General features: G+C 34.9%; 1 protein-coding gene across 2 annotated transcripts in view; it reads right to left on the minus strand.

Annotated features, from left to right (window-relative positions):
• ESF1 (ESF1 nucleolar pre-rRNA processing protein homolog) overlaps nucleotides 1-22,453 on the minus strand; it is a 62,952-nt gene extending 40,499 nt beyond the window's left edge. The window contains exons 1-8 of one of the 2 annotated variants that reach the window (XM_047068984.1): nucleotides 22,412-22,453; nucleotides 20,410-21,086; nucleotides 14,958-15,346; nucleotides 14,028-14,141; nucleotides 11,237-11,337; nucleotides 10,051-10,203; nucleotides 7,788-7,902; nucleotides 5,774-5,921 (exon numbers count right to left, since the gene is read on the minus strand). In XM_047068984.1, coding sequence (XP_046924940.1) covers nucleotides 5,774-5,921; nucleotides 7,788-7,902; nucleotides 10,051-10,203; nucleotides 11,237-11,337; nucleotides 14,028-14,141; nucleotides 14,958-15,346; nucleotides 20,410-21,043 — 1,654 coding nt within the window. In that variant the 5' untranslated portion in view covers nucleotides 21,044-21,086; nucleotides 22,412-22,453. Of the gene's footprint in view, nucleotides 1-5,773; nucleotides 5,922-7,787; nucleotides 7,903-10,050; nucleotides 10,204-11,236; nucleotides 11,338-14,027; nucleotides 14,142-14,957; nucleotides 15,347-20,409; nucleotides 21,087-22,166; nucleotides 22,227-22,411 lie in introns of those variants that run through there. The other variant, XM_047068985.1, reaches the window with a different exon arrangement.
• Between the last annotated feature and the right edge of the window lie 119 nt (nucleotides 22,454-22,572).

Below are 22,572 nucleotides of genomic sequence, written 5' to 3' on the forward strand. Positions count from 1 at the left end.
TGCTTACTCTCAGGATCTCATTAATACACTGAGAATAAAAGCGAATAAATTAGAAGTTAATTCAATTAATATCCCTCTGTGGAAAAATATCCACATTTCCATGTCTTAATTTATAAAAATAATAATTAGAATACAAAGGAACAATATAAAATTCAGGGCAACATATACCAAAGAAAACTAATACGTGAAAAGTTTGTTCGGTCTATATTTCCACTGTAATTTTCCAAGTCAAAAACATAAATTAAGAACCTAGGTTTTAATGCAAAACATACAGACTTATTGAATTGACTAAATGTCCCTGGTAAAGGAAAATTTAGAAGCAGCATAATGAAGACCCTCTCTTCTATAAGCTATGGCTAGCCGGTCACTAAAAATGTCTAATATCATCAAACATTTAGCTGTCAAACATCAATGTTAACAGATTGCCCTCACATCTTAAAAAAGGTGACATGGAAAAAACATTGGTTAAGTAAATGTTTTCATAGTTTTTTTCTCTAAATGAATAAAAAAATAGTCCAGGACATTCTTTCCATCCTATCACACTTTTATATTTTCACTCAAACAGCTGAAATTCATCTTTTTCCTGTTTGTGCTTTGTGCCACAAAAATAATGTTGGATAGAATTCTGTCATGTATCCCATAACTCAATGGATAAAACATCAGGAACACATTAACAAAATGGCAATGTATTTCTTTCTATTAAAAGCTTACTTCTGAAAACATAATTAGAAGCAAGCTCCTTCCAGGTTGAAATTTTAGTGGTAAGTCTCTGATGGCCTACTTTAAATTGATTTTTTCCAGTACTAAAATTTTACTTTCCAAAGCTCTAAAATGTGGGATAGTACATGTAAATCTGTTTCTTCCCAATTCAAGGACAATACTTTGTGAGAGCCTTAATACTATATAAGGAATGAAAAAAGTAGTCCAACAGTAAGAAGCCCTGTGATGATCTTTTATAAACAACACCAGGAACATCTAGTAACTCTAAAGCATTCAAAAATACTAATGTATCTATCAGAGGCACTACACTGCAGATTAAAGTAAGCTGGCAATCAATTAAAATAATGAAGAAAAATGCATGCTTTTAAAACTTAATGAGTAGTATATTTAAAACAAAAAGCCATTAATTCTTAAAGTTTTAGAAGTAAAATATATGATACATGGTAGTATGGTAAGCACTTTGTGACCATTATCTCAATCTTTCCAAACATGAGCCAGGTACTATTATTATCCTCATTTCATAGCTGTGGAAAGAAAAGCACAAGGGCTTAGGAAAGTTAACCTATGTAACTTTACTATGTGGTAAACTCAGGATTTGAAACCAGTGGAGCACAAGATATTAAAAATATACTACACATCACATTTTTGTCCAAATGTCAGTATCATTTCAAGTCTAGGTCAGTTCTCTCAAACCAATCAAAGAAACCTATTAACATTCTTCACAAACATATATATGTTCTCTTCTTTCCTTTAACTTAGAGTAGCTAGTGAAGAAAAACTATTCCAGAATTATCAGAAAGTGATAAATGACCATACAGGCATGTGAATAAAAAGAATCTACAGACAAATCAGTATGTATATGAGAGAAAGACATGCTATTTGAAAAAGGACTTGGTTGTTCTGATCATACTAGAAATAAAATGGTCACTCAATCTGGAGTTGAGTTTGAAATGCCAAAAATTAATAAGCAACAGTCACTGAAGCCTGAAAAAAATGAGAAGGCTTTTATGCCCAACATAACTACCCTTGCAAATCATACTTTTTCAGAGACTATTAAATACCTAAGAAATTATGTGGTTTTATTAATATGAGATGTCTGAACAAAGAAACTAGGATGACTTTTCCATTCCATGTGTGGAGTACAATTCACGTTATGAAAAACTTAGAAAAATAATGCAGTATCTTCAGTAGTCTAAAAAATGATAGGCCAATCATAGGATCTCAGAAAGTTAGTTTAATGGTCCTATGATAATACTAAAAAGAATTTTATGGCACAAAAACAGACACAACAGAACAAAGAACCCAGAAATGGACCCATAAACATATGGCCAACTAATCTTTGACAAAGCAGGAAAGAATATCCAATGGAATAAAGACAGTTTCTTCAGCAAGTGGTGCTGGGAAAACTGGACAGAGACATACAGAACAATGTACCTGGATCACTTTCTTACACCATACACAAAAATAAACCCAAAATGGATGAAAGACCTAAAGGTAAGACAGGAAGCCATCAAAATCCTCGGGAAGAAAGCAGGCAAAAACCTCTTTGATCTTGGCCACAGCAACTTCTTACTCAACATGTCTCCGGAGGCAAGGGAAACAAAAGCAAAAATGAACTACTGGGACCTCATCAAAATAAAAAGCTTCTGCACAGCAAAGGAAACAATCAGCAAAACTAAAAGGCAACTGACAGAATGGGAGAAGATATTTGCAAACGACGTACCAGATAAAGGGTTAGTATCCAAAACCTATAAAGAACTTACCAAACTCAACACCCAAAAAACAAATAATCCAGTGAAGAAATGGGAAAAAGACACGAACAGACACTTCTCCAAAGACATCCAGATGGCCAACAGATACATGAAAAAAATGCTCAATGTCACTCATCATCAAGGAAATACAAATCAAAACCACAATGAGATACCACCTCACTCCTGTCAGAAAGGCTAACATTAACAACTCAGGCAACAACAGATGTTAGCGAGGATGCAATTCTGCATGAAAACTGGTGCAGCCACTCTGCAAAACAATATAGAGGTTCCTCAAAAAATTAAAAATAGAGCTTCCCTAGGACCTAGCAATTGTACTACTAGGTATTTATCCAAGGAATACAGGTATGCTGTTTCGAAGAGACACATGCACCCCAATGTTTATAGCAGCACTATCGACAATAGCCCAAGTATGGAAAGAGCCCAAATATCCATCGACTGATGGATGAATAAAGATATGGTATATATATACAATGGAATTCTACTTGGTGATGAGAAACAATGAAATCTTGCCATTTGAAACAATGCGATGGAACTAGAATGTATTACGCTAAGTGAAATAAGTCAGAGAAAGACAAATATAATGATTTCACTCATATGTGGAATTTAAGAAACGAAACAGATGAATATAGGGGAAGGGGAGCAAAAACAGATAAGATAAAAGCAGAGTCGGGGAGACAAACCATAAGAGACCCTTAAATACAGAGCACAAATTGAGGGTTGCTGGTGGGGTGTTGGGAATGGGTGATGAGCATTAAGGAAGGCACTTGTTGGGATGAGCACTGGGTGTTATATGTAAGTGATGAATCACTAAATTCTATTCCTGAAATCATTATTACAGTATATATTAACTAACTTGGATTTAAATAAAAAATAAATTAGATAAATTAAAAAAAAAAACAGAAAAGAAAAAAGAAAAAAAAAGGAAAAAAAAAGTGTGAACCATAATGTAAACAATGGACTTTTCGGTGATACTGATATATCAGTGTAGGTTCCTCATTTGTAACAAATATGCCACCTCGGTTAGGGATGTTGATAATGAGGCAGGCTGTGTGTATGCATGTGTTAGGAGGGTGGGCAGAGGGATGTGGGAACAATGTATTTTCAGCTCATTTCTGCTGTGAACTCAAAACTGTTGTAAAAAATATAGTCTATTAAAACAGAAGAAAAGAAAGGGTCAAGAAAAAAACAAAACAAAACTGGAGTAATGTAGTCCCATAATGACCAGAGTAAATGAAAGTTCTCTCTGATTAGATACTCTCATCTCAACTATCAAATTAGCACACAAGGTTAACTACATATACAAGGAAACAAAAATAATAGAAATGAACCCAAAAAGACTTAAAATACTGAAATCATCAGATACAGACTTTAAGAAGATACTTAACTCTGTTTATGGAAGTGTTGAAAATATCTGCAATGAATAGAAAATTATATAAAGTGGTATTGCTGTTTTGAAAAATGGCCAAACAGGACTTTTGGAAGTCTATCAACAGATTCAACACCACTGAAAAGCAAATTAGGAACTGGAAGATAGGTCAGAAGAAAACAGCAGAATGCAGCACAGACAGATGATAGATCAAGAAATATACAAGAGTAGCAACATGGAAGTTACAGTGAAAATATCTTATATACATACATGTATATACGTGTGTGTGTCCACACACACATAATTAGAGTTCCAGAAAGAGAGAGAAGAAGAAATGTGTGACTAGACAATGGTTGAGAAATTTCCAAAAGGGATCAAAGATACCATGGCACAAATGCAAGAAATCCAATAAACCCGAAGCACACAAATAAATCTGTTAGTTCACAGTAAAACTGAAGACAAAAAAAAAAAAAAAAAAAAAAAAAGACAAAAAAACTTTAAAAGTAGTCAAAGAAAAAAGAAATCCAGGAATCTAGATAACCTTCAAAAGACTGAAAAAAGTAGTCACAAAAAAATTCTAGACAATCTTCAAAACACTGAAAATGTCAGACAGGTGATTTCTCAAAAACGAGGAAACTACAAATCAGTAGAATATTATCATTATCATTAGTGTGGGGATGGAGAGGACTTCCTAGAATTTTTTTTTTTTTTTAACTAGTGAAAGTATCTTTCTCAAATGAAAGCCAAACAAGGATATTTTTTTTACTAAAACTCAAGAGAGTTTGACACCAGCAAACACTACCAGAAGTTATCAGGGATATATTTAAGACAGAAGGAAAATGGTCCTTAGAAGTATGACATTTAGAAAAGAATAAAGAGCAAAAAAAAGTGAAGAAAATGTGGGTAAAATGAAATAGGGCAGTTTAAATATCAATATCCCGTGGAACTTATAAAAAAAGACGATTACAAAACAGAGGATAACGTGAAAGTCGTTTTAAGATTCTCTGTATTATCTAAGAGGGTAAAAATATTAATTACCATTAGACCTTAATAAATTAAGAATGCAAGTCACAATTTCTAAACAATCACTAAACGAACTGAAACAGTCGACTTTCCAAACTAGTTGAGGAGAAAATGGAATACAAAAAATAATCAATCCAAAAGTAACTCTTAATATTAAAAAAGGGGGCATTATAGAGCATTTGACTAGTTTGTTAAGAGACTACAAAACTATGTGAATTAGGACAAGTCTAAAAGGCCAGGCTTTAGGCACCTGGGTGGCTCAGTCACTTGAGCATCCAAATCTTGATTTCGGGCTCAGGTCATGATTCCAGGGTCATGGGGTTGAGCCACCCATTGGGCTCCACATTGAGTGTGGAACCTGCTTGGGATTCTCTCTCACCCCTTCTGCCCCTCTCCTCGGCTCACGTATGCTCTCTTTAAAAAAAAAAAAGAAATTAAAATTAAAAGAATTAAAAGGTCAGGCTTTTTTTGTTTGGTATAAGCTGTGGGGGAGGAGCAGAAAAAGTGGGGGGAACAGAGGATCCAAAGCAGGCTCCATGCTGACAGCCGAGAGAGCCTGATGCAGGGCTCGAACCTACAAACAGTGAGATCATGACCTGAGCTGAAGTTGGACACTCAACCGACTGAGCCACCCAAGCGACCCTGTTTGGTAAAAGTTTTAAACAAAATGTTTGTGGTTAAAGAAATTCAGGCCAAAAAAATACTTCTAAAAAGTTTCAAATATTATCCATAGGTGTATATAATACTGTACACTTGAGTATGCTTTGCAGGCAGCCTAAGAAGTAGCTTGGCACTCCCTTTAAGCTACTGCCAAAGACGTATTTCCACTAATAAGCCTAGATTAGGGATCTAAATGCTTGTGAACATAGAACACCAAAAGACTAACAAGTACCTTGTAGCTCCTCTTCTATCTCCTCTTCATCTTCACTAGAGGAAGCTAAGTAAGCTTGAAAATCCATGTCCAAAAGCTCTTCCTTTTTAAACTTCCTGTTGAGTGTTGTAATTCTTTCATGATCAGTCTCATCCCAAGTGATTTCCACCTTCACCAATAAGAATAAAAAAGTATCAGAATATTTGTCGTTAATGTGGATGTTTAACAATATTTAAAAGGTTAAGACATGTTAAAGCAAATCATAAATGACATGCTTAATAAAAAGTATTTTATTTATGAAAGAGGAACCATTTTCATCAATCTATGTTCTTCTATCTCTCTGCTATATGCAAGGTACTCTATTATTAGGAGTAGAAATTCATCAGTGTGTTAATTGTAGGGAAAGAAATAAAACACATTAGTGAAAACGTTACATTATTATGAACCAAGAAAACATGTTTTTCACCTGGAGTTCTAAGTATTTCAGGAGGTCTACAAACTATGTGAAATCTATTAAAGCTTTCAACACAATTTCAATAGGGTCCTTTTTCCAAAAAAAGATTAAGAGCCACTGATAAGAAATGTATCTACTGGTTGGAAGTACAGTAAACCCCCATGATACAGAAATTCATCTATAACATGATTAGTGTTGATTGACTCCTGCCCTCTATGCAGCCCCTATTCTCAGATGGGATCTTGTCAGATGTTTTAACTTCATTATAAGTTAATGAATTATAAGGGTGGGTCCCCTATGTTTTGTTTTGTTTTGTTTTCTCCTCAGGCTAATCTCCCCAGATCAGGGCAACAAAATGGGCACCAGTTAACCAAAGGATCGCTAAGATAACTGTCACTACCTTAGAAGCTCTAACTAGTCACAGGATTCAGAATTACCCCTATTCAGAAAATTTCCCAGAGATGATAACCATAAAACTGCTACTGGAACTGGTACAGATGTGGATGGTACACTAGGAATTCCAGAAAAGCTGTCTGGACAGTCTTGCCTTGGTCATATTTCAGTCTTGAAAAGAAACCAACCCTACATTTTACGTTACTGAATCTTTTAAACTACACTTATCGCATAATGGTGGGGTTTTACCATACTCAGTAACTCATCAAGGTCACATAGTGCCCACCATAGCATGCGGAAGACAGATACAATAGGTCTCTCTACCATCAGCCTGTCCTCAGAAGAGCACAGTGGTCTGTCACAGAAAAGGCAATGGGAAGACTGGGTAGTTGCTGCAGAGTCTATCTGTGGGTAGAAGGTTTATGGGGGGGAAAGAAGAGAGAAGGTAGGCAGCTAAGTAACAAACTAATTCAATAAAAATCTTCTGGCCGTTCATTATTAAGCATTAATGTGACATCTAGTAGTCCTGAATTACTTTACTTAAATTGTTTTTATAATTTTGGATCATATCCACAGAAAAAATGTGTTTCTATTTAAAATTTCTACTGGTTTTAACTGTGATTTGAAATAATCTGTTACCTCCTTCTCCTTACTCTGTAGGGTATTAATAACTGACATATAACTTATTAAAGAACCTAGTTGAATAAGAATGTAGGGGCGCCTGGGTGGCGCAGTCGGTTAAGCGTCCGACTTCAGCCAGGTCACGATCTCGCGGTCTGTGAGTTCGAGCCCCGCATCGGGCTCTGGGCTGATGGCTCAGAGCCTGGAGCCTGTTTCCTATTCTGTGTCTCCCTCTCTCTCAGCCCCTCCCCCGTTCGTGCTCTGTCTCTCTCTGTCCCAAAAATAAATAAACGTTGAAAAAAAAAAAATTTAAAAAAAGAATGTACGGGAAAGACAGAGGAGAAAAACATTTGCGGGTAAATGACTCAAGCTTAAAGGCATAACAAAAATTTGAAAATAGGTTCAAACAAATAAAAATGCAAATATACTTGTGTTTCCCTTCTACTTGTATTTGTGCATTAAAATTTTGAATACTTTCCATTTTCAAAGATGTTATAAGTAAATAATACACCAAATCTTTTCTTAAAGCAAGAATCCAGCTATACACTTTTAACAGTTAAGAAATACCGTTGAGGTTCCCATCGCAGCAGATGTGAAATATTTTGGTTTATATGCTGTTAAATCCACTTCTGAGGCTATGTCCTTGGGCTCATCATCAAAGGTAATATCATCTGGTATAAACCTAAGAAACAAAAAATAAATTTATTTAAACATATGCTGTAGTGATAAACAACCAGAGTTTAGATTCTCCCCTAATTAGTTCTAGTTTGTACATACATACCATATAAAAGTTTCTATAAAACACACATGTAGATGAGGCAAACAATGTTAGAAATAACCTTGGCGCAAAATTTCTGAAATTCATAAGCCATAAATCTGTAATTCCACTAAATTTGAATGAACTCTGTAGGTAGAAACCCTGCATTAGGAATCAGTTAATATGAATCAGGTGCAAACACACATGCCCCCTCCCCCCCCCCCCATGTTTCAAAACGACCTAGACTCCTGATGGCACAGTCTTGGCTTGTATACGGTATTTTGAAGATCAAATAGAACTAGTAATGGATAAGTGTTCTAAATATAAAGTATCAGACACAGAAGGTGTCAGTGAAAATAAGGAATAAGCTTAAAATTAAGACTAAAAAATCTTCACAATATTATCTTACAATATTTTTTCATAAATAATTAGCTACTAAGTGTAAATGTAATTGTCTGACAACGCTTAGGCATCAGGCTAAAGAATAGGGGGGAAAAGCATAGTTAAATAACCCATGGTTAATATATTTAGGTTTTGTTATTTATATAGATTTTGTTCCATACACAAAAAAAGCATATGCTCTGTAATCCACTAAAAATTATTTGTTGGTAGAGAAACAGATAATTAAGGTTCACTAGGTCTACACAGTATCCTCCTCCAGCTACACTTCTGCACAGATTTAGTAGAAGAGAAATAGGTATCTGAAATCAATATTTTTAAGTGTTATTAATGTGCATGCATTTATATTTTTGGGCAGGTGAAAAAAAGTTTCTCTAGATAATTGGACAGTAGCAGAAAACTCAATTTTCTTTTCTGATGCATGCTTAACAAAATAAAACAGGGAATGTAAATTTTTTCCATGGTCACTGATCTTATTTTCTAGGCCTGCCAGACCTTATTCTAACATAGTATGGAAATGTCCCCAAACAGAACTAGAAAGAACAAAATGATCCCGAAAACAACATGTTAACATGAATTCGTAACATCCAAAGAGTTTGATATTCTAACAAATGTTTGGTAACTACTATTTAAACATTCAGAACAAGTACCTCCAACTGAAACTCTTAACATAAAAGAGAAGGAAACACTTGTCTGATGAGATAAGCCCTTTGTGTTAAATATGCAAACATACTAAAATTTTATTCCAAATTATCAATTCAAAAATTTTTATTTGTTTTTCTACCAGTCGGAATGCTTTCAAAGTATGAAAGCCACTGACTATGAATGATGCATTTTTTTTCGGAAATATTTCATTTTGAGAACAAAGCCTCTCACAAACCTGGATACAGAGAACTGATTTTTATTCAAAGTGTCATAGTAAAATGGTGTATTGGGTTCAAAAGGACTAGGCTAATGATAAAATGGTACAGTAGTTTAGTTTCCTGTTTCCTCAGAACTGACATTTACAACTACCTAAGGGTTTTCAGCTCTGGGTCAGTGAAGCCTGTGCACGTGGTGAAAATAACGCCGAAGTCCAAAGACAATGCCGGCAACACCATTCATTCATAGAACAGCATTTATGGCGGCATTGTCCAATGAAACTTTCTGTGATGACGGCAATCTGCTCTATCCAACATATGGTCTGCCCTATATCTGCTCTGCATTAACTACTTTACATATGTCTAATGACTAAGCAAATGAATGATTTTAAAATTTTTAAAAATTTTAAATAGTCAGATGTGACTAGTGGCTACTGTATTAGCACAGATGTAGAGGTACCAGTTTATTAGCAAATTCCTCTGCCCCTACCTCAATGCTTTTTTTTTTTAAGTTAATTCACCTGGTTCCTAATTCTAAAAGAGAGTTGCAAAGAAAATATCACTACATATAACTAAAAACATAGCCAGTATGTTTGAAATTCAGGATATAAATGCGGGGTGACTCATACATAATAGTTTAGCATTTCCTTGTTATAGTTTTCTTTAAGAGTGATGCTCCACAGGAGCAAAAAATCCCAAAGCAAAAAATCCTCTTTCACAACATGAAACAACATAAAATACTAGGAGTCTAATATTTTACTTCTTATAATCATATTGTGCTACAAGATAAAATCGGTAAGACATACTGGATTACCTTAGGTCTATGAATGAACAACTACTTTCAAATTCCAGGCCGTCACAATCCTCATAGATTTTGCCAGCTGTTTCAGGGGAATCACAGTCTACTACTGCATAATAGTACTTGAGTCGTTTGAATTGATAATCTCTCAGTTTTTCTCTAGAAGTCCTAAAAGGTAGAAAACTCATTAAGCTTAGAACACAAATACCGATCTTCCTTTAAAAAATGAATGTAATTGTTTCAAAAAATTGTTTCATCCCAATCTATCTTTCTTTCATGACTCTGCCTTTATGGGCATTAACACTTAAGCTCATTTTATTATTTTGACAAGGCACAGACTAGGTATTTTGATTGAAATTTAGTGTCTAGAAGAGTGTAAGAATTACATATGGTTACCTAGAGTTTAACTCTTGAATAGTCATTTTTTTTATTTTGCTACCACATATAACCACTCAAGTAAAACTGCTGAACAAGTTTATAATGTTAAATGTATTATATTAATATAATATATTAACATTAATATAATTAATGATAATTAATAATTAATGATAATATTAATAATTAAACATATTACAAACTATGCTAGGAAAGCATTAGTTCTAAGTACAAAGAAATTCCTGATCTGGTAAAATGTTTATTTCAGATTTATGTGCTGTCAAGTCTAAATGGTTGTAAGTTTAATTTCATTTAACATATTGAAACTCTTCATTGGCTCTCTTCTGCCACCAAGCTTGTAAATTACCATTTTTATTACGTGCACACAGCTCCACCTAGTGGTTTAAAAATTACCTTAAATTTTTTTTCAATACTACATTATGATGATAAAACAATGTTATCACTATTTTTTAATTTAATCCTCAAATTTACAAAAACTGTATATTTTGAAGGCAAATAGGGTTTCAATGCTACTATTATGGAAAGCAACATCTCAGGAAAAAAAACAAAACTTATTCAGAGCAATGAGGCTGAGAAATGTTTTTCAAAACTGCAGTAATTTGTGAATACTGAAATGTAAATATACACACAAAATGTTGTTGGAATAGCGTGCCACTTCTGACAGACTTTAATCTGCTTTTGCAACCTGTTTTAACGATGAATGGCAGGCAGAGCATAAACTTTAGTTCCATTACAGTGACCACAATTCTGAGTTAGTGACATGAACTTATGAGATTTAATTTTATTTTCTATAATGGCTCAATACCAGTCCTTTTCAGGGGCATCTTCAGGTATACTTAATAACTCTACTGGTCCTTGAACTTGCTCTTCCTTCATCCTCTCCTTTCCAAATTCTGAAGGATATATCTAAAAACACACACACACACACACACAAAAAAATAAGATCAATATATTCTTTACTTTTCTTACAATATCCGGAACTCCAAGAATTACAACTGAACTCAATGAAAACAGCAAAAATGACTCACTTCCAAACCTACTACGGAAAGCTAAAACATTCTGAGGAATCTCCTTAAAAATAGTTGTTTTGGTTGGAATGAAACAGATGTGGAACTTGAGAACAAAAACAGAGTGTCTCCTGCATACATCAACTAGGACAAGATGGTTCTGGAATCCAAGGGAAAAATAAAAGCAAAACAAGAGTCTAGGCACTCAAGGAACTCAATGTAAACACACACATGAGAAATGACTGTTGACGCAAAATACACAAAAATGATTACTGAAGGACATAAAACATACGTAATAAAAAATAATTTTGTAATACTCAATTTATCTTTTAAGTCATATCATTTATCCAATATCCATTATCCGATGCTTTAAGAAATCCTTTAAATAGAGGGGCTCCTGGGTGGCTCAGTCTGACTTTGGTTCAGGTCATGATCTCACAGTTCGTGGGTTTGGGTCCAATGTTGGGCTATGCTGACAACTTGGGGAGCCTGGAGTCTGCTTCAGATTCTGTGTTTCCTTCTCTCTCTGCCCCTACTCTCCCCCTGCCCCAAAATAAATAAACTTAAAAAAAATTAAGAATTCCTTTATATAACTGAAAATTATCACATAGTTTAGATACAATCTTGGTATAAAAAAAGGATTCACCCTCATTGGGATTTGGTACTATTTTTTTTTTTTTAAGTTTATTTATTTATTTTGAGAGAGGGAGTGTGTGTGTGAGCATGAATGGGGGAGGAAAAGGGAGAGAGAGGGAGAGGGAGAGGGAGAGGGCAAGAGAGAGAGAGAGAGAGAGAGAGAAAGAGAGAGAAAGAGAAAATCCCAAGCAGGCTCCATGCTGTCAGGGCAGAGCCCAATGTGGGGCTCAAACTCAAGAACCGTAGATCATGACCTGAGCTGAAACCAAGAGTTGGACATTTAACCTACTGAGCTACCCAGGCAACCCAGGATTTGGTATTTTTGTATATTGGCTACTTTTGAGAGTCAAGAAATATAACTGTATTAATTTGTCTTGTTTGGATACTACTGGGCTTAATATATATGTTAACAAACTATTTTTTTTCAATTCTGTGCAATATGCAATTTATCAAAAAGGGGATTTGAGTTTTTCCTATTAGTGTGAGTGGCAATAATAGGTTTTCATGTAGAAGTTTTAAATATATATGTAGTCACATCTGTTGATTCCTTTTCCCTTTTCAAAGTCTAGAAATTCCTAATACCTATTTCCTGAAACACAGACTTAATAAAAACACAATTCCATTTTATTCTGTTTCTGGGGTTTGATTTTTTAATTTTTTCCCATACTTTACCTAGAGTTTATTTTGGGCTATTATAAGGTAAAGATCTGAAATAAGCTCTTCATATAAAGACTCATCCATTTGTTCCAATATCAGGTATTCAAACTTATTTTGGTCTAAATTATAATATAAACTCTTCTATTTATCTATTCCATTCCATCTATTTGTCCCTCTATTTTTACCCAAACTTGTTAACTCACATAGCAATATAAAAGATTTAGATGTTGTACCTGACAGAATCCTTTTATACTGGTGTATTTTCCAAAAAATGTATTAGTCATTCTCACTGTTTATTCTTTTAGATGATTACTGGTATCCTTTTTCTTTACTTTCATTTGAACTGAGATTATGGCTGAAACTACACTAAACCTATAGAACTGACATCTTTAAATATTTAAACAGAATTATAATTTAGAGCTGTTTCAGGCACTACACTAAATACTAAGTGTGAGTTTCTTTTCATTTCATCCTTACAACTACCCTAGGAAATGCTATTTTTGCATCCACTGCCAGATGAGAGAACACATCTGAGAGATTAATAAAATGCCCAAAATCACATGCCATATATCAGAATCAAGATTTGTATTTTTTTAAAATGTTTATTTATTTATTTTGAGAGAGAGAGCATGAGCAGGGGAGGGGCAGAAAGAGAAGGAGAGAGGGAGTCCCAAGCAGGTTCAAGCCTGAGGCAGGGCTGGTTCCCACAAACTATGAGATTATGACCTGAGCTGAAATCAGGAGTTGGATACTTAACTGACTGAGCCACCTAGGTGCCCCCAGAATCAAGATCTGCCTGCAGTCTGTCATACAACAAAGCCTAGATTCTTAACCATTATGCTTGCTCTCCAGAAATATGGTACCTCAAAATTTAAGTTTTTCAAATTTACCAGTGTTACCATTTCACATATGTCACATATGTTTAAGGGAATTCTCAAGGATTTTGTGTTTCTGCTGCTAGTAAAAATAGATTTTTTTTTCTTAATTGGTTAAGAATTGAAGAATGCAATTAAAAAATATTTATTTTATACTCTGTCCCTTTATTGAGCTTTATATATTGTAATAGCTTTCCAATTGATCTCTTTGGGTTTTTAAATTACGTACAATCACCTAACCCATCAATAGCAATAATTTTACTCCTTCCTTTTACGTTTGTTATACTGGTTTCATGCCTAACTACAGTGGACAACTGCCAGATTATTTTCTTTAAAAGGAAAAGTATGACTTAAAAAAAAAAAAAAAGATCAGATTCAAAATGTTTACAAGTATTTACTTCAAAATGAAATCAATTCTCACCTTTACAGAAAATATAACACCTCCTTTAGGTTTAAATGAATTAAACAAAGCCAGCAAATCTTTTGCCTTTAATCTGTCCCAGTCCATGTTGCAAACAGCTAATCGACGTGTAATCTAAGAAATGAGAAAAATTAAATATTACATAACCTCTATCATTCCCAAAACTTATAAAATATACAAAAAACGTAATGCTTTCTTTCCCCCAAAATTCTGACATCATCAATATAAGTATTTATCTAAATAGTTTCAATATGTATAAGAGAAACTTTGGTCCTGAGAAACTTAACAGAAGACCATGGGGGAGAGGAAGTGGGGAAAAAAAAGTTACAGAGAGGGAGGAAGGCAAACCATAAGAGACTCTTAAATACTGAGAACAAACTGAGGGTTGATGGGACGGGGGGAGGGAGAGGGTAAAGTGGGTGATGGGCATCGAGAAGGGCACCTGTTGGGATGAGCACTGGGTGTTGCATGGAAACCAATTTGACAATAAATTATATTTAATATAAAAAAATAAATAAATAAAAATAAAGATGATATTTAAAAATGAAAAAGTAAACTTTGGTTGAGTCACACATGATAAAACTGTCAACAGATAAACACTTTCTCTTGTATGGTTTTTAGTTCTTGAATCAGAATACGATAATCAGCTGATTTTTTAATAACCAAGTTTGGTAAGCTATTTTGCTTCCCATGCATGAGCATGGAGGTTAAGTAGATTACCCTATATCATTTCTAATAGGTGCAGTAGGAACTGAAATAAAAACTACCAGCTAAAACAATCAATTCCATATCAAGAAGTTTTAATGAGAATCATCATTAAGAGTATTTACCAATAAATCTTTTCCCAATTTAATGACATCAATTCTACCATTCATAAAAGCTACTTGTACTGTGCTCATCACATATAATCTTATTTATTCAAAAGTTCACCTCATCAGCCCGAGGAGCATCTTTATCTAATTCTCTCCAAGCATGCTCAAAACCAGAGTCCTCTGGCAGTAAATCTGTCATATCTTCTTCATCTTCAGAACTAGTTTCTATATTTCCTTTACCCCTTGCAAGATCAGGACCACTGTCACTTTCATCATCATTCTCACTCTCCTCATCTTCATCCTCCTCCTCATCATTTTCATTTCCATCAACATCATCATCATCATCATCAGTTGAACTTCTACCAATGCCTGTAATTTCATCTTCAGATTCTTCATCACCTATTTCACTAGCACTTTCTGAATCTTCCTCCAGAGCATCTTTGTCAAACCTCTTACCACCTGTCGAGTTTTCATAACCATCACTGTCTCTTGCCATTAGCGGAACCACTGCAAAAAACATTAAAGGAGGGAGAAATTAAGAAAATGTAAACACAATTAAATTCAAATCACGTTATTTTGACCTCAAATCCAGTAAAATTTCTATGAAAGAGACTTAAAAAACAAACAAACCCTAAATTCAACAAAAGTTCATGCCTAAATTACTTGATAGAAATTTTGATATGTACCCAGATCATACAAGTAGATTCACATATTTGTTCAGAATTATGCAGTGCCTGCTGTGTGCTAGGTGCTCAATATAAAATCATTGGTAAGAGAAGTTATTAGTTAAGCAAATAGATGGAAGGGTCTGGATCAAATAAAATCAATCACATCCATACACATAAAGAGCTACAATAGGAGTCTCTATATAAGTGCAACTGAGTTGCTACTTGAAGGATAAAGAGGAAGTATTCAAGATTAGAGAAATGAGGGAAATGCTCCAAACACCAAGAAAAATAAATGCAAAGATCCAAGAATAGGAAAAAGCTGGCAAGAATATATGGACTGCAGGTGGCCAAGAGTCAAGTAAGAAATTAAACTGAATAGCGAGGTACAGGCCACGCTTTCCAAAACCCATGTAGAAGGTTTGGATTTTGTCATAAAAGCAGTGATAAGCTACTGCTATGCTTTCAGAAAGAGGGACATCATCAGATTTGCACAGTGAGATAGATCACCTTGACTATGCTGTAGAAACTTGACCAGATGGAGTCAAGAGGATATGATTAGAAAATTAGAAGTGTAGTACAATACTCCTACCAAGAGATGAAGATAGCACTAAATTATTAGAAACAGATACAAAGAGGTTAATGGATTCACTTCAGAGTTTCGGAGTCAGGAGTTAAAATCAATAGTAATTAGTGACAGGGGCTTGGTATGAGGCACAGAAGTTTTAGAATTGTCAAAGATGAGTCCCAGCTTCTTGGCTTGAGGATGGATGGATAGATAGATAGATACATACATACATACATAGATAAACATGCAATATTGGAAAAGAAACAGTTTGCTTGCTTGGTAGAGGTAGATCATGAGTTCAGTTTTCACTATGTTGAATCTGAAGTGCCTTGGAATCATATACGAGGAGGTATCAAGAAGGCTGCTGGCTGTATGAGTTTACAGCTCAGAAAAGTTGCGTGCTGGAGATAAAACTTTTCACTCACTCATGTGTAGTGACAACAGAAGCTTGAGATGTGGATGAGATCACCTATGCAGGGCAAAACACAGGTTTTCTGCTAAATCTTGAACTTTGTAACTAATAGCAATACGATGAAGAGTGAAAGATTGTTTTTACTTATATTGGATTTTTTTTTAACCCTCATAACTCTGAAAAACCTCATTTTCTAGTTCTAAAGCAATTTATATGATTCTTTCTACTATGGGTATGTGTATGTTGATATACAGTATCTCACACATTTTATTCATCTTTAAGTTGGAGCTTATGTTTCTGCTTAAAGCTCTATTTGGAGAAATGAAAAAAATATTAAAAGCTTAATGCTTAGAATGAAATTCAAAGTTAGTTTTTCCCTTGGTCCTATAATCATATAATAGTTATTCACTGACCTAGTATTTACTACTTACTTTACTATGTAAATAAAAGGCATTGAACTCAGGAAAAGAAAAAGGGAGATGGCTTGTAACATGATCCTATGCTCCTGATTGTTCATAAGCCAAAAGAAATTGTTTATTGAATAATGAAGCTTTATTCTAAGGTAACACAGAAGAGACATCTAAATTTGCCTGCAGAGATGTATTTAAGACAGGCTTCACAAAGATGCCATTTGATCTGAGACTAAATGAAAGAGTTCTGCTAGGAGGAAAAGAAATGGGCTTCTGTTTTAGTACCACAAGAGAGTGGGGGACCATAAAAAAAAACTAGCCAGTAGATGTGAAAAAGCCAAAAAAAGGAATTATCATAAGTTCAGCATATGAGATCAAAAAACACAACAGTGAAGGAGAGTTATTATGAGGCAAGCACCAGAATTCACTTTTAAGCAATGTGCTCAGAAATAACACCTCAGAGATCTACCTTTATCTAATACTGCAATTATTTCTCAAGCATCAGTCATTATTATGCCATTTTCATGATTTTTGCATATCACTGATGTTTTTCACTAAATTGAAATTTTTTTTAATTAAAAAAATTAGCTTTGTTCTAAGTATCTCTGACGTCACAGATGTGATGTAGTGGTTCTACTTTTTCTTAAATAAATATTTATTCCTAAATACATATCTATTAACATATAAAACTTTGAGTATCTTGTTACATATGCCATGTTTTCCCATATGACAATGGTACATACATCACACTTTGTGTGTGATTTGGGTTATATAATAAATCAATACACGAAAGACTTAAAAAAGATCTAGTATTTTAATATTTTTGATAATATCGAGTACATTCAGAGTACTGATTTATTCAGTAAATATTTGCTCAGAGCCCACCATGTATACAATACTAGATAATGTAGGATTATCTCTCTATTCCTGGATGGTACTGCTCTACAGTAACTGTAAACAGTACTTACCTTGCTACTTAAAAAAATGCTTTGTTACCCCCCCATTATAAAAGTAATGAATGCTCATTGGAAAAATATTAAGAAAATACAGGTTAATAAAGAAAATAAAAAGACTAGTAATTTTTCATGCAGAGATACCTGGATGGCTATTTTGGTACGTAATTCCCTAAATCTGTTTTCTATGATGTATCCATTAATTTTTTTAAGTGGCTTGTCACACCATTATTACTATTTTGCAACTTATTTTTAAAGCTTCATATATCATAAACGTTTGGATATATCACAATTTATTTAATCAATCCCCTGATTTATGCTAATTTTACATTTTAAAAACAATGCTATAATGCATATTATTTGCACTTATGCCCAATTAAAATAAGTTCTTAGGAGTACAAGTGCTGGGCATCAACATATCATAATGACACATAATACCAAACCATACCTCCTCACATCACCTGTACCTTGCAGCACTTAAAAAGACCCCTGCACATAGTAGTTGCTGGAATGATAACTGACAAATGAATAATGAACAAAAGATGGTTATGATGGTTATATACAAAGTCACTATTCCTTACTTACACCTAATGCCTTTCTAGACTATAGAACTGATGTAAATTACTGGAAGAAACATGATGGGGTAGAAAGAAAGATTCAAAGACTTGAGTTGCAGGCCCAGCTCTGTGTATCCTAACATAAATCACTTTAGTCTTGTTTCCCAATTAATTTATCCTAATTTCTCAAGCTTACTGAGAAAATTTAATGGAGATATATAAAAAGATTCTATAAAATCAATCCAAAGGATTATATGGGTATTTTTATTAATCCAATGCCCCAAATCAAGTGAAATTTAAAAGAGGCTAGACTAACTTATCTCACAAACTCAGCATCAAACAAATTTTGCTGCTGTTCCTATTCTGATCTTATTCTCCAATTTCAATAACCAAACTCCTATCCCTTCTCCCTACACCTCAGTTTGCTGCCTGGTTCCACTACAAACGAAATGACACCCCATCCTGACCTCGTACTCCCTATCTAGAATTCTGTCTACTGCCTGATACCTCCTACCTTTCCAATATAATCTCAGCCTGTTAAGACCTCTCGGGCTCTTCCTGGATGCCTATCCTCCTTGGGTCTCGTAATCACAGCCAGCTTTGGGCTCATCTGAATACCAATTTTCAATTAACAACATCAACAACTGGCAACACCAACACTCAAAATTCCTTGCTGCTGGACGGGACACAAAATTTTAATAAGTAAACAAGTAGGCATGAACTAGAATCAGACATTTCTTAGTTCCAAACAACCACTTTTAGCTGTGTTATCCACTCACCCCTTTAGAGACCTTATTATCTAATCAAATGGGAATACTTATCTCTTCCGAACATATCCAACCATATCTTTGCTCAAAAAGTCCTTTCTATATAGAATGCTCTGGTCCCTCAATTTACTTTTTCCAAATCTGATGGTACTTCTCCTATCAATTTTTCTCTGGTTGCCATATCTTGAGCGACGTCTTCCTCTGAATTCTCATAGCCCTCTGCTAAATATCTTTTATACCATTTACCATTATTCTATCATATATTATGGACCTAATTTCTTCTACTTTAGATCTGTAGTGTCCAGTATGTACAAGCAGCCACATGTAGCAATTGAGTACTTGTAATGTGGCTCATTCAAATTTTATACTTGAGATTAGTATGAAAATAGAATGTAAACTATATTAAACTTTTTTTAAGTTGATTACATCTTGAATGAACTTTTTGATGTGTTAGGTTAAATATTATGTTATTAAAAATGAATTTCACCTGTTTTTTTTACTTCTTAATGTGTCAACTAGAAAATTCAAAATTATACATTTTTTATTAGACAGTGCCACTTTAGCTGATGCCACTGCAGAGTTTAGCAGGACGTTATTTACAAAAGAGGATCTGCAAAGGGCCAGGAAGGGCTGAAATCAAGGCCAAACTCCACTAACACGCTCTACAGGCGTGTTGTGTCTGCTCAGGGGAAATAAACCTAACTGCTTCACTCAAAGCTGCTGGCCCTTACCAAACTGTGAGCTCTGGGAGCTCTGCATGTCTAAAACGGCGTAACTTTTTCTAATGTGCACAGACATCATATAAGCTAGTAGTAGGCCTAAGATGGGGGCCCATATCTTACTCATGTTTATCTGCCACAGTACAAGTCACCACAAGTAGCTGAATGAAGGATGAATGAGCACCCAACTCTACTAACCCTCTTCAGACACCTCTTCTTACTGTGTGATGACAACATATAACGCTTTATTTGGTTACAGGACATAGCTCTCACTAGTCCCCACCACAAATCACAATCATTGTGTAGCCTCAAGTTTTTCTCTCCTAGCAATTAATAACACAAAATAAAAAATTAATAATCATTACATGGTATTCTTTCTTTCATAGCTTTATCTCCCAAATAAGCATTTGATCATTCTCATTATACTATAGAAATTCTTACTACATGTCTCCTTTTTAAAAAAATCAGTATAAAAATTAGTAATGTAATATCAAAGTATCTGTAATCTTTCCAACAAACCTGATAGCATTTCTCTTCTTGTCTTAGAGGACTTGAGCTTGGGAGATTTCACAATTTCAGAGACGCCCAAGTCTACTTTTCCTTTGGGACATGACTCTGTACTATGTTGAACAATGTTTTTTTTCCCTGTTGTACTTTTCTGTGTAAATTCTTCTCTGTTTTTCTTAGAACTTATTTTTGAATCTACCTTCTTAGATTTGCATGACTTTTCCATTTTCTGAATTCTGTCAGAGTTATCCAAATCATTTTTATCTCCAGAATCCTTTTGATTAATTTTTTTGCTTTCTCTCTTTTTCTCTTCAACTAGATTTTTTGATTCTATTTTGTTGTTAGTCTGGGGTTTTTTCTTCTTCCTTTTCTTTTGGTTCAATGCTTTATCATCTTCATAAGATAGATCTGAATCAGAATCTGAAAGGTCATAAAAACGCTTCAAGTCCTCTGTAGTGCTGTGGTTGATGGGGCGTCCTCTTTTATCCACAGCATAATTCAACTTGAACCTTTTGTCATGAAACATTGCTCGAAATCTCTTGTCAATTTTGACTTTTCGATCCTTTTCTGGCATTTCCCAAAATCTTGGGTCCTTTGTAACCCTCCTAAACCGCTGGTCACTCATTATTTCTTCTTTGGATGCCATTTTTAAATGTCTGACTGGACAAATGCTTTGAGGAAATCAAACACTAAAAAGCAAAACAAATGTTATAATAATGAAGGATTAGTAATACAAGATGCTTTGGGAAAAAATACTAATTCACAATATATTCTAAGTTAAACGTACATAAAGTTAACACATCCAATTTCATTTCCCAAACTTATTCTTAGTCACATGCAGAAAAGCAAAAACAATCAGAACATCCTCTTTTGATTACAGAGCATTTGGAGAAACAAATTTAAGGCAAAACCAAACAGAACTCCAGGGCTTTACAGAGGGAGGCAAAATGCTTACTAGCCAATTGGCTTAGTAAGCCAATGCTTACTAGCCAACTACTCAGAGTTTGTACATTTCTTTTTATATACCTGTACTTGTTAGAAGTTAAAAGCTAATGTAATCAAGTTTCCCAAGCCTCAGTTGGTCTCATTTGTTTCTTCACATTCTGGTCCCATTCTCTGTTAGTCTTCACCTCATGCTACTCTGGACAGCCCTTAATTCTACATGGCTAGTGTCCTAACAGACCCAAATCAATTAGGTTTAGCTCACAAAGTTCCCTCTATAAATCTGAGCATCCTTCAAAAATCAGGTAAAGTTTCATCGTAGTTAATACACTTCACTTCTTTCTATTTTTTCTTATTTTATAAGAACTACGGCCCAAACAGGCTGATTCTTCTTGAAACATATTAGACTCTGTAGGTGTGGGAGAGATTAGTATTGTTCCCTTGAAAATAGTTCCTAATGGTTTAACATCTCAATTTGCTTTTGCAGAGCTAAGAGTCATTGATTATTAAGAACAAAAAAGAACTAATCAAACAGGGTAGTGCTTTGTTTTGAAAGGCTTATTTTTTTCCTTAAATTTGAAAACAACTTTTTATAACCAAAAAGAAAAAAAATCACAGGTTTCAATGATGCATTTACACACTTAATCATTTAACCCTCTGAACAGGTGGGAACGGAATAGGTGTTTCATCTAGTTATTAGGTGTAAGTATTAATGTTTACGCTCAAACCATTCGATAAACGTCAGATATTCAGGCGGAGAAGGGCGACCTGACGTCACCTTCTGACCCCCACCTTCATTTCCATAGCCCACTCTCCCCTGTACCCACCCTCTAACGCGGAGAACACCAGGGTGGTCCCAGAACGACGATCTCCTACCCAACCTTAAACCTCAGGGCACAGCTACGGACTGAGGTCCCTCAAAAGGACCCTGGGGAGGATCAAGGAAGTCTGAAAAACGAGACCGGAATGGCAAGGGAAAAGGGGGTAACCCCCCCCGTGAATCCGAAGGAGACCCTGTCAGAGATTAGTTCGGGGTCCCCTGCAGCCCTTTCAGAAATCCAACCCTACTCACCGCCTCGTCGCGTCTCACATGCGACGCAGACCCAGAGTCCTCCGCGGGACGCTCCTCCGGGACGGCAAGAGAACTGGTCCAAACTACGTTCCCTTTACCTCTGCGGCGACCCGTAGCGTAGGCTCCGGAGCCGCGGTGGCGCAGGCGCAACGTAAATCCGC

Source organism: Lynx rufus, unplaced genomic scaffold (assembly GCF_022079265.1).
Source record: "Lynx rufus isolate CCGP_SWC_20201006 ecotype Redwood Valley unplaced genomic scaffold, mLynRuf1.p SCAF_8, whole genome shotgun sequence".
Classification (NCBI taxonomy): domain Eukaryota; kingdom Metazoa; phylum Chordata; class Mammalia; order Carnivora; family Felidae; genus Lynx; species Lynx rufus.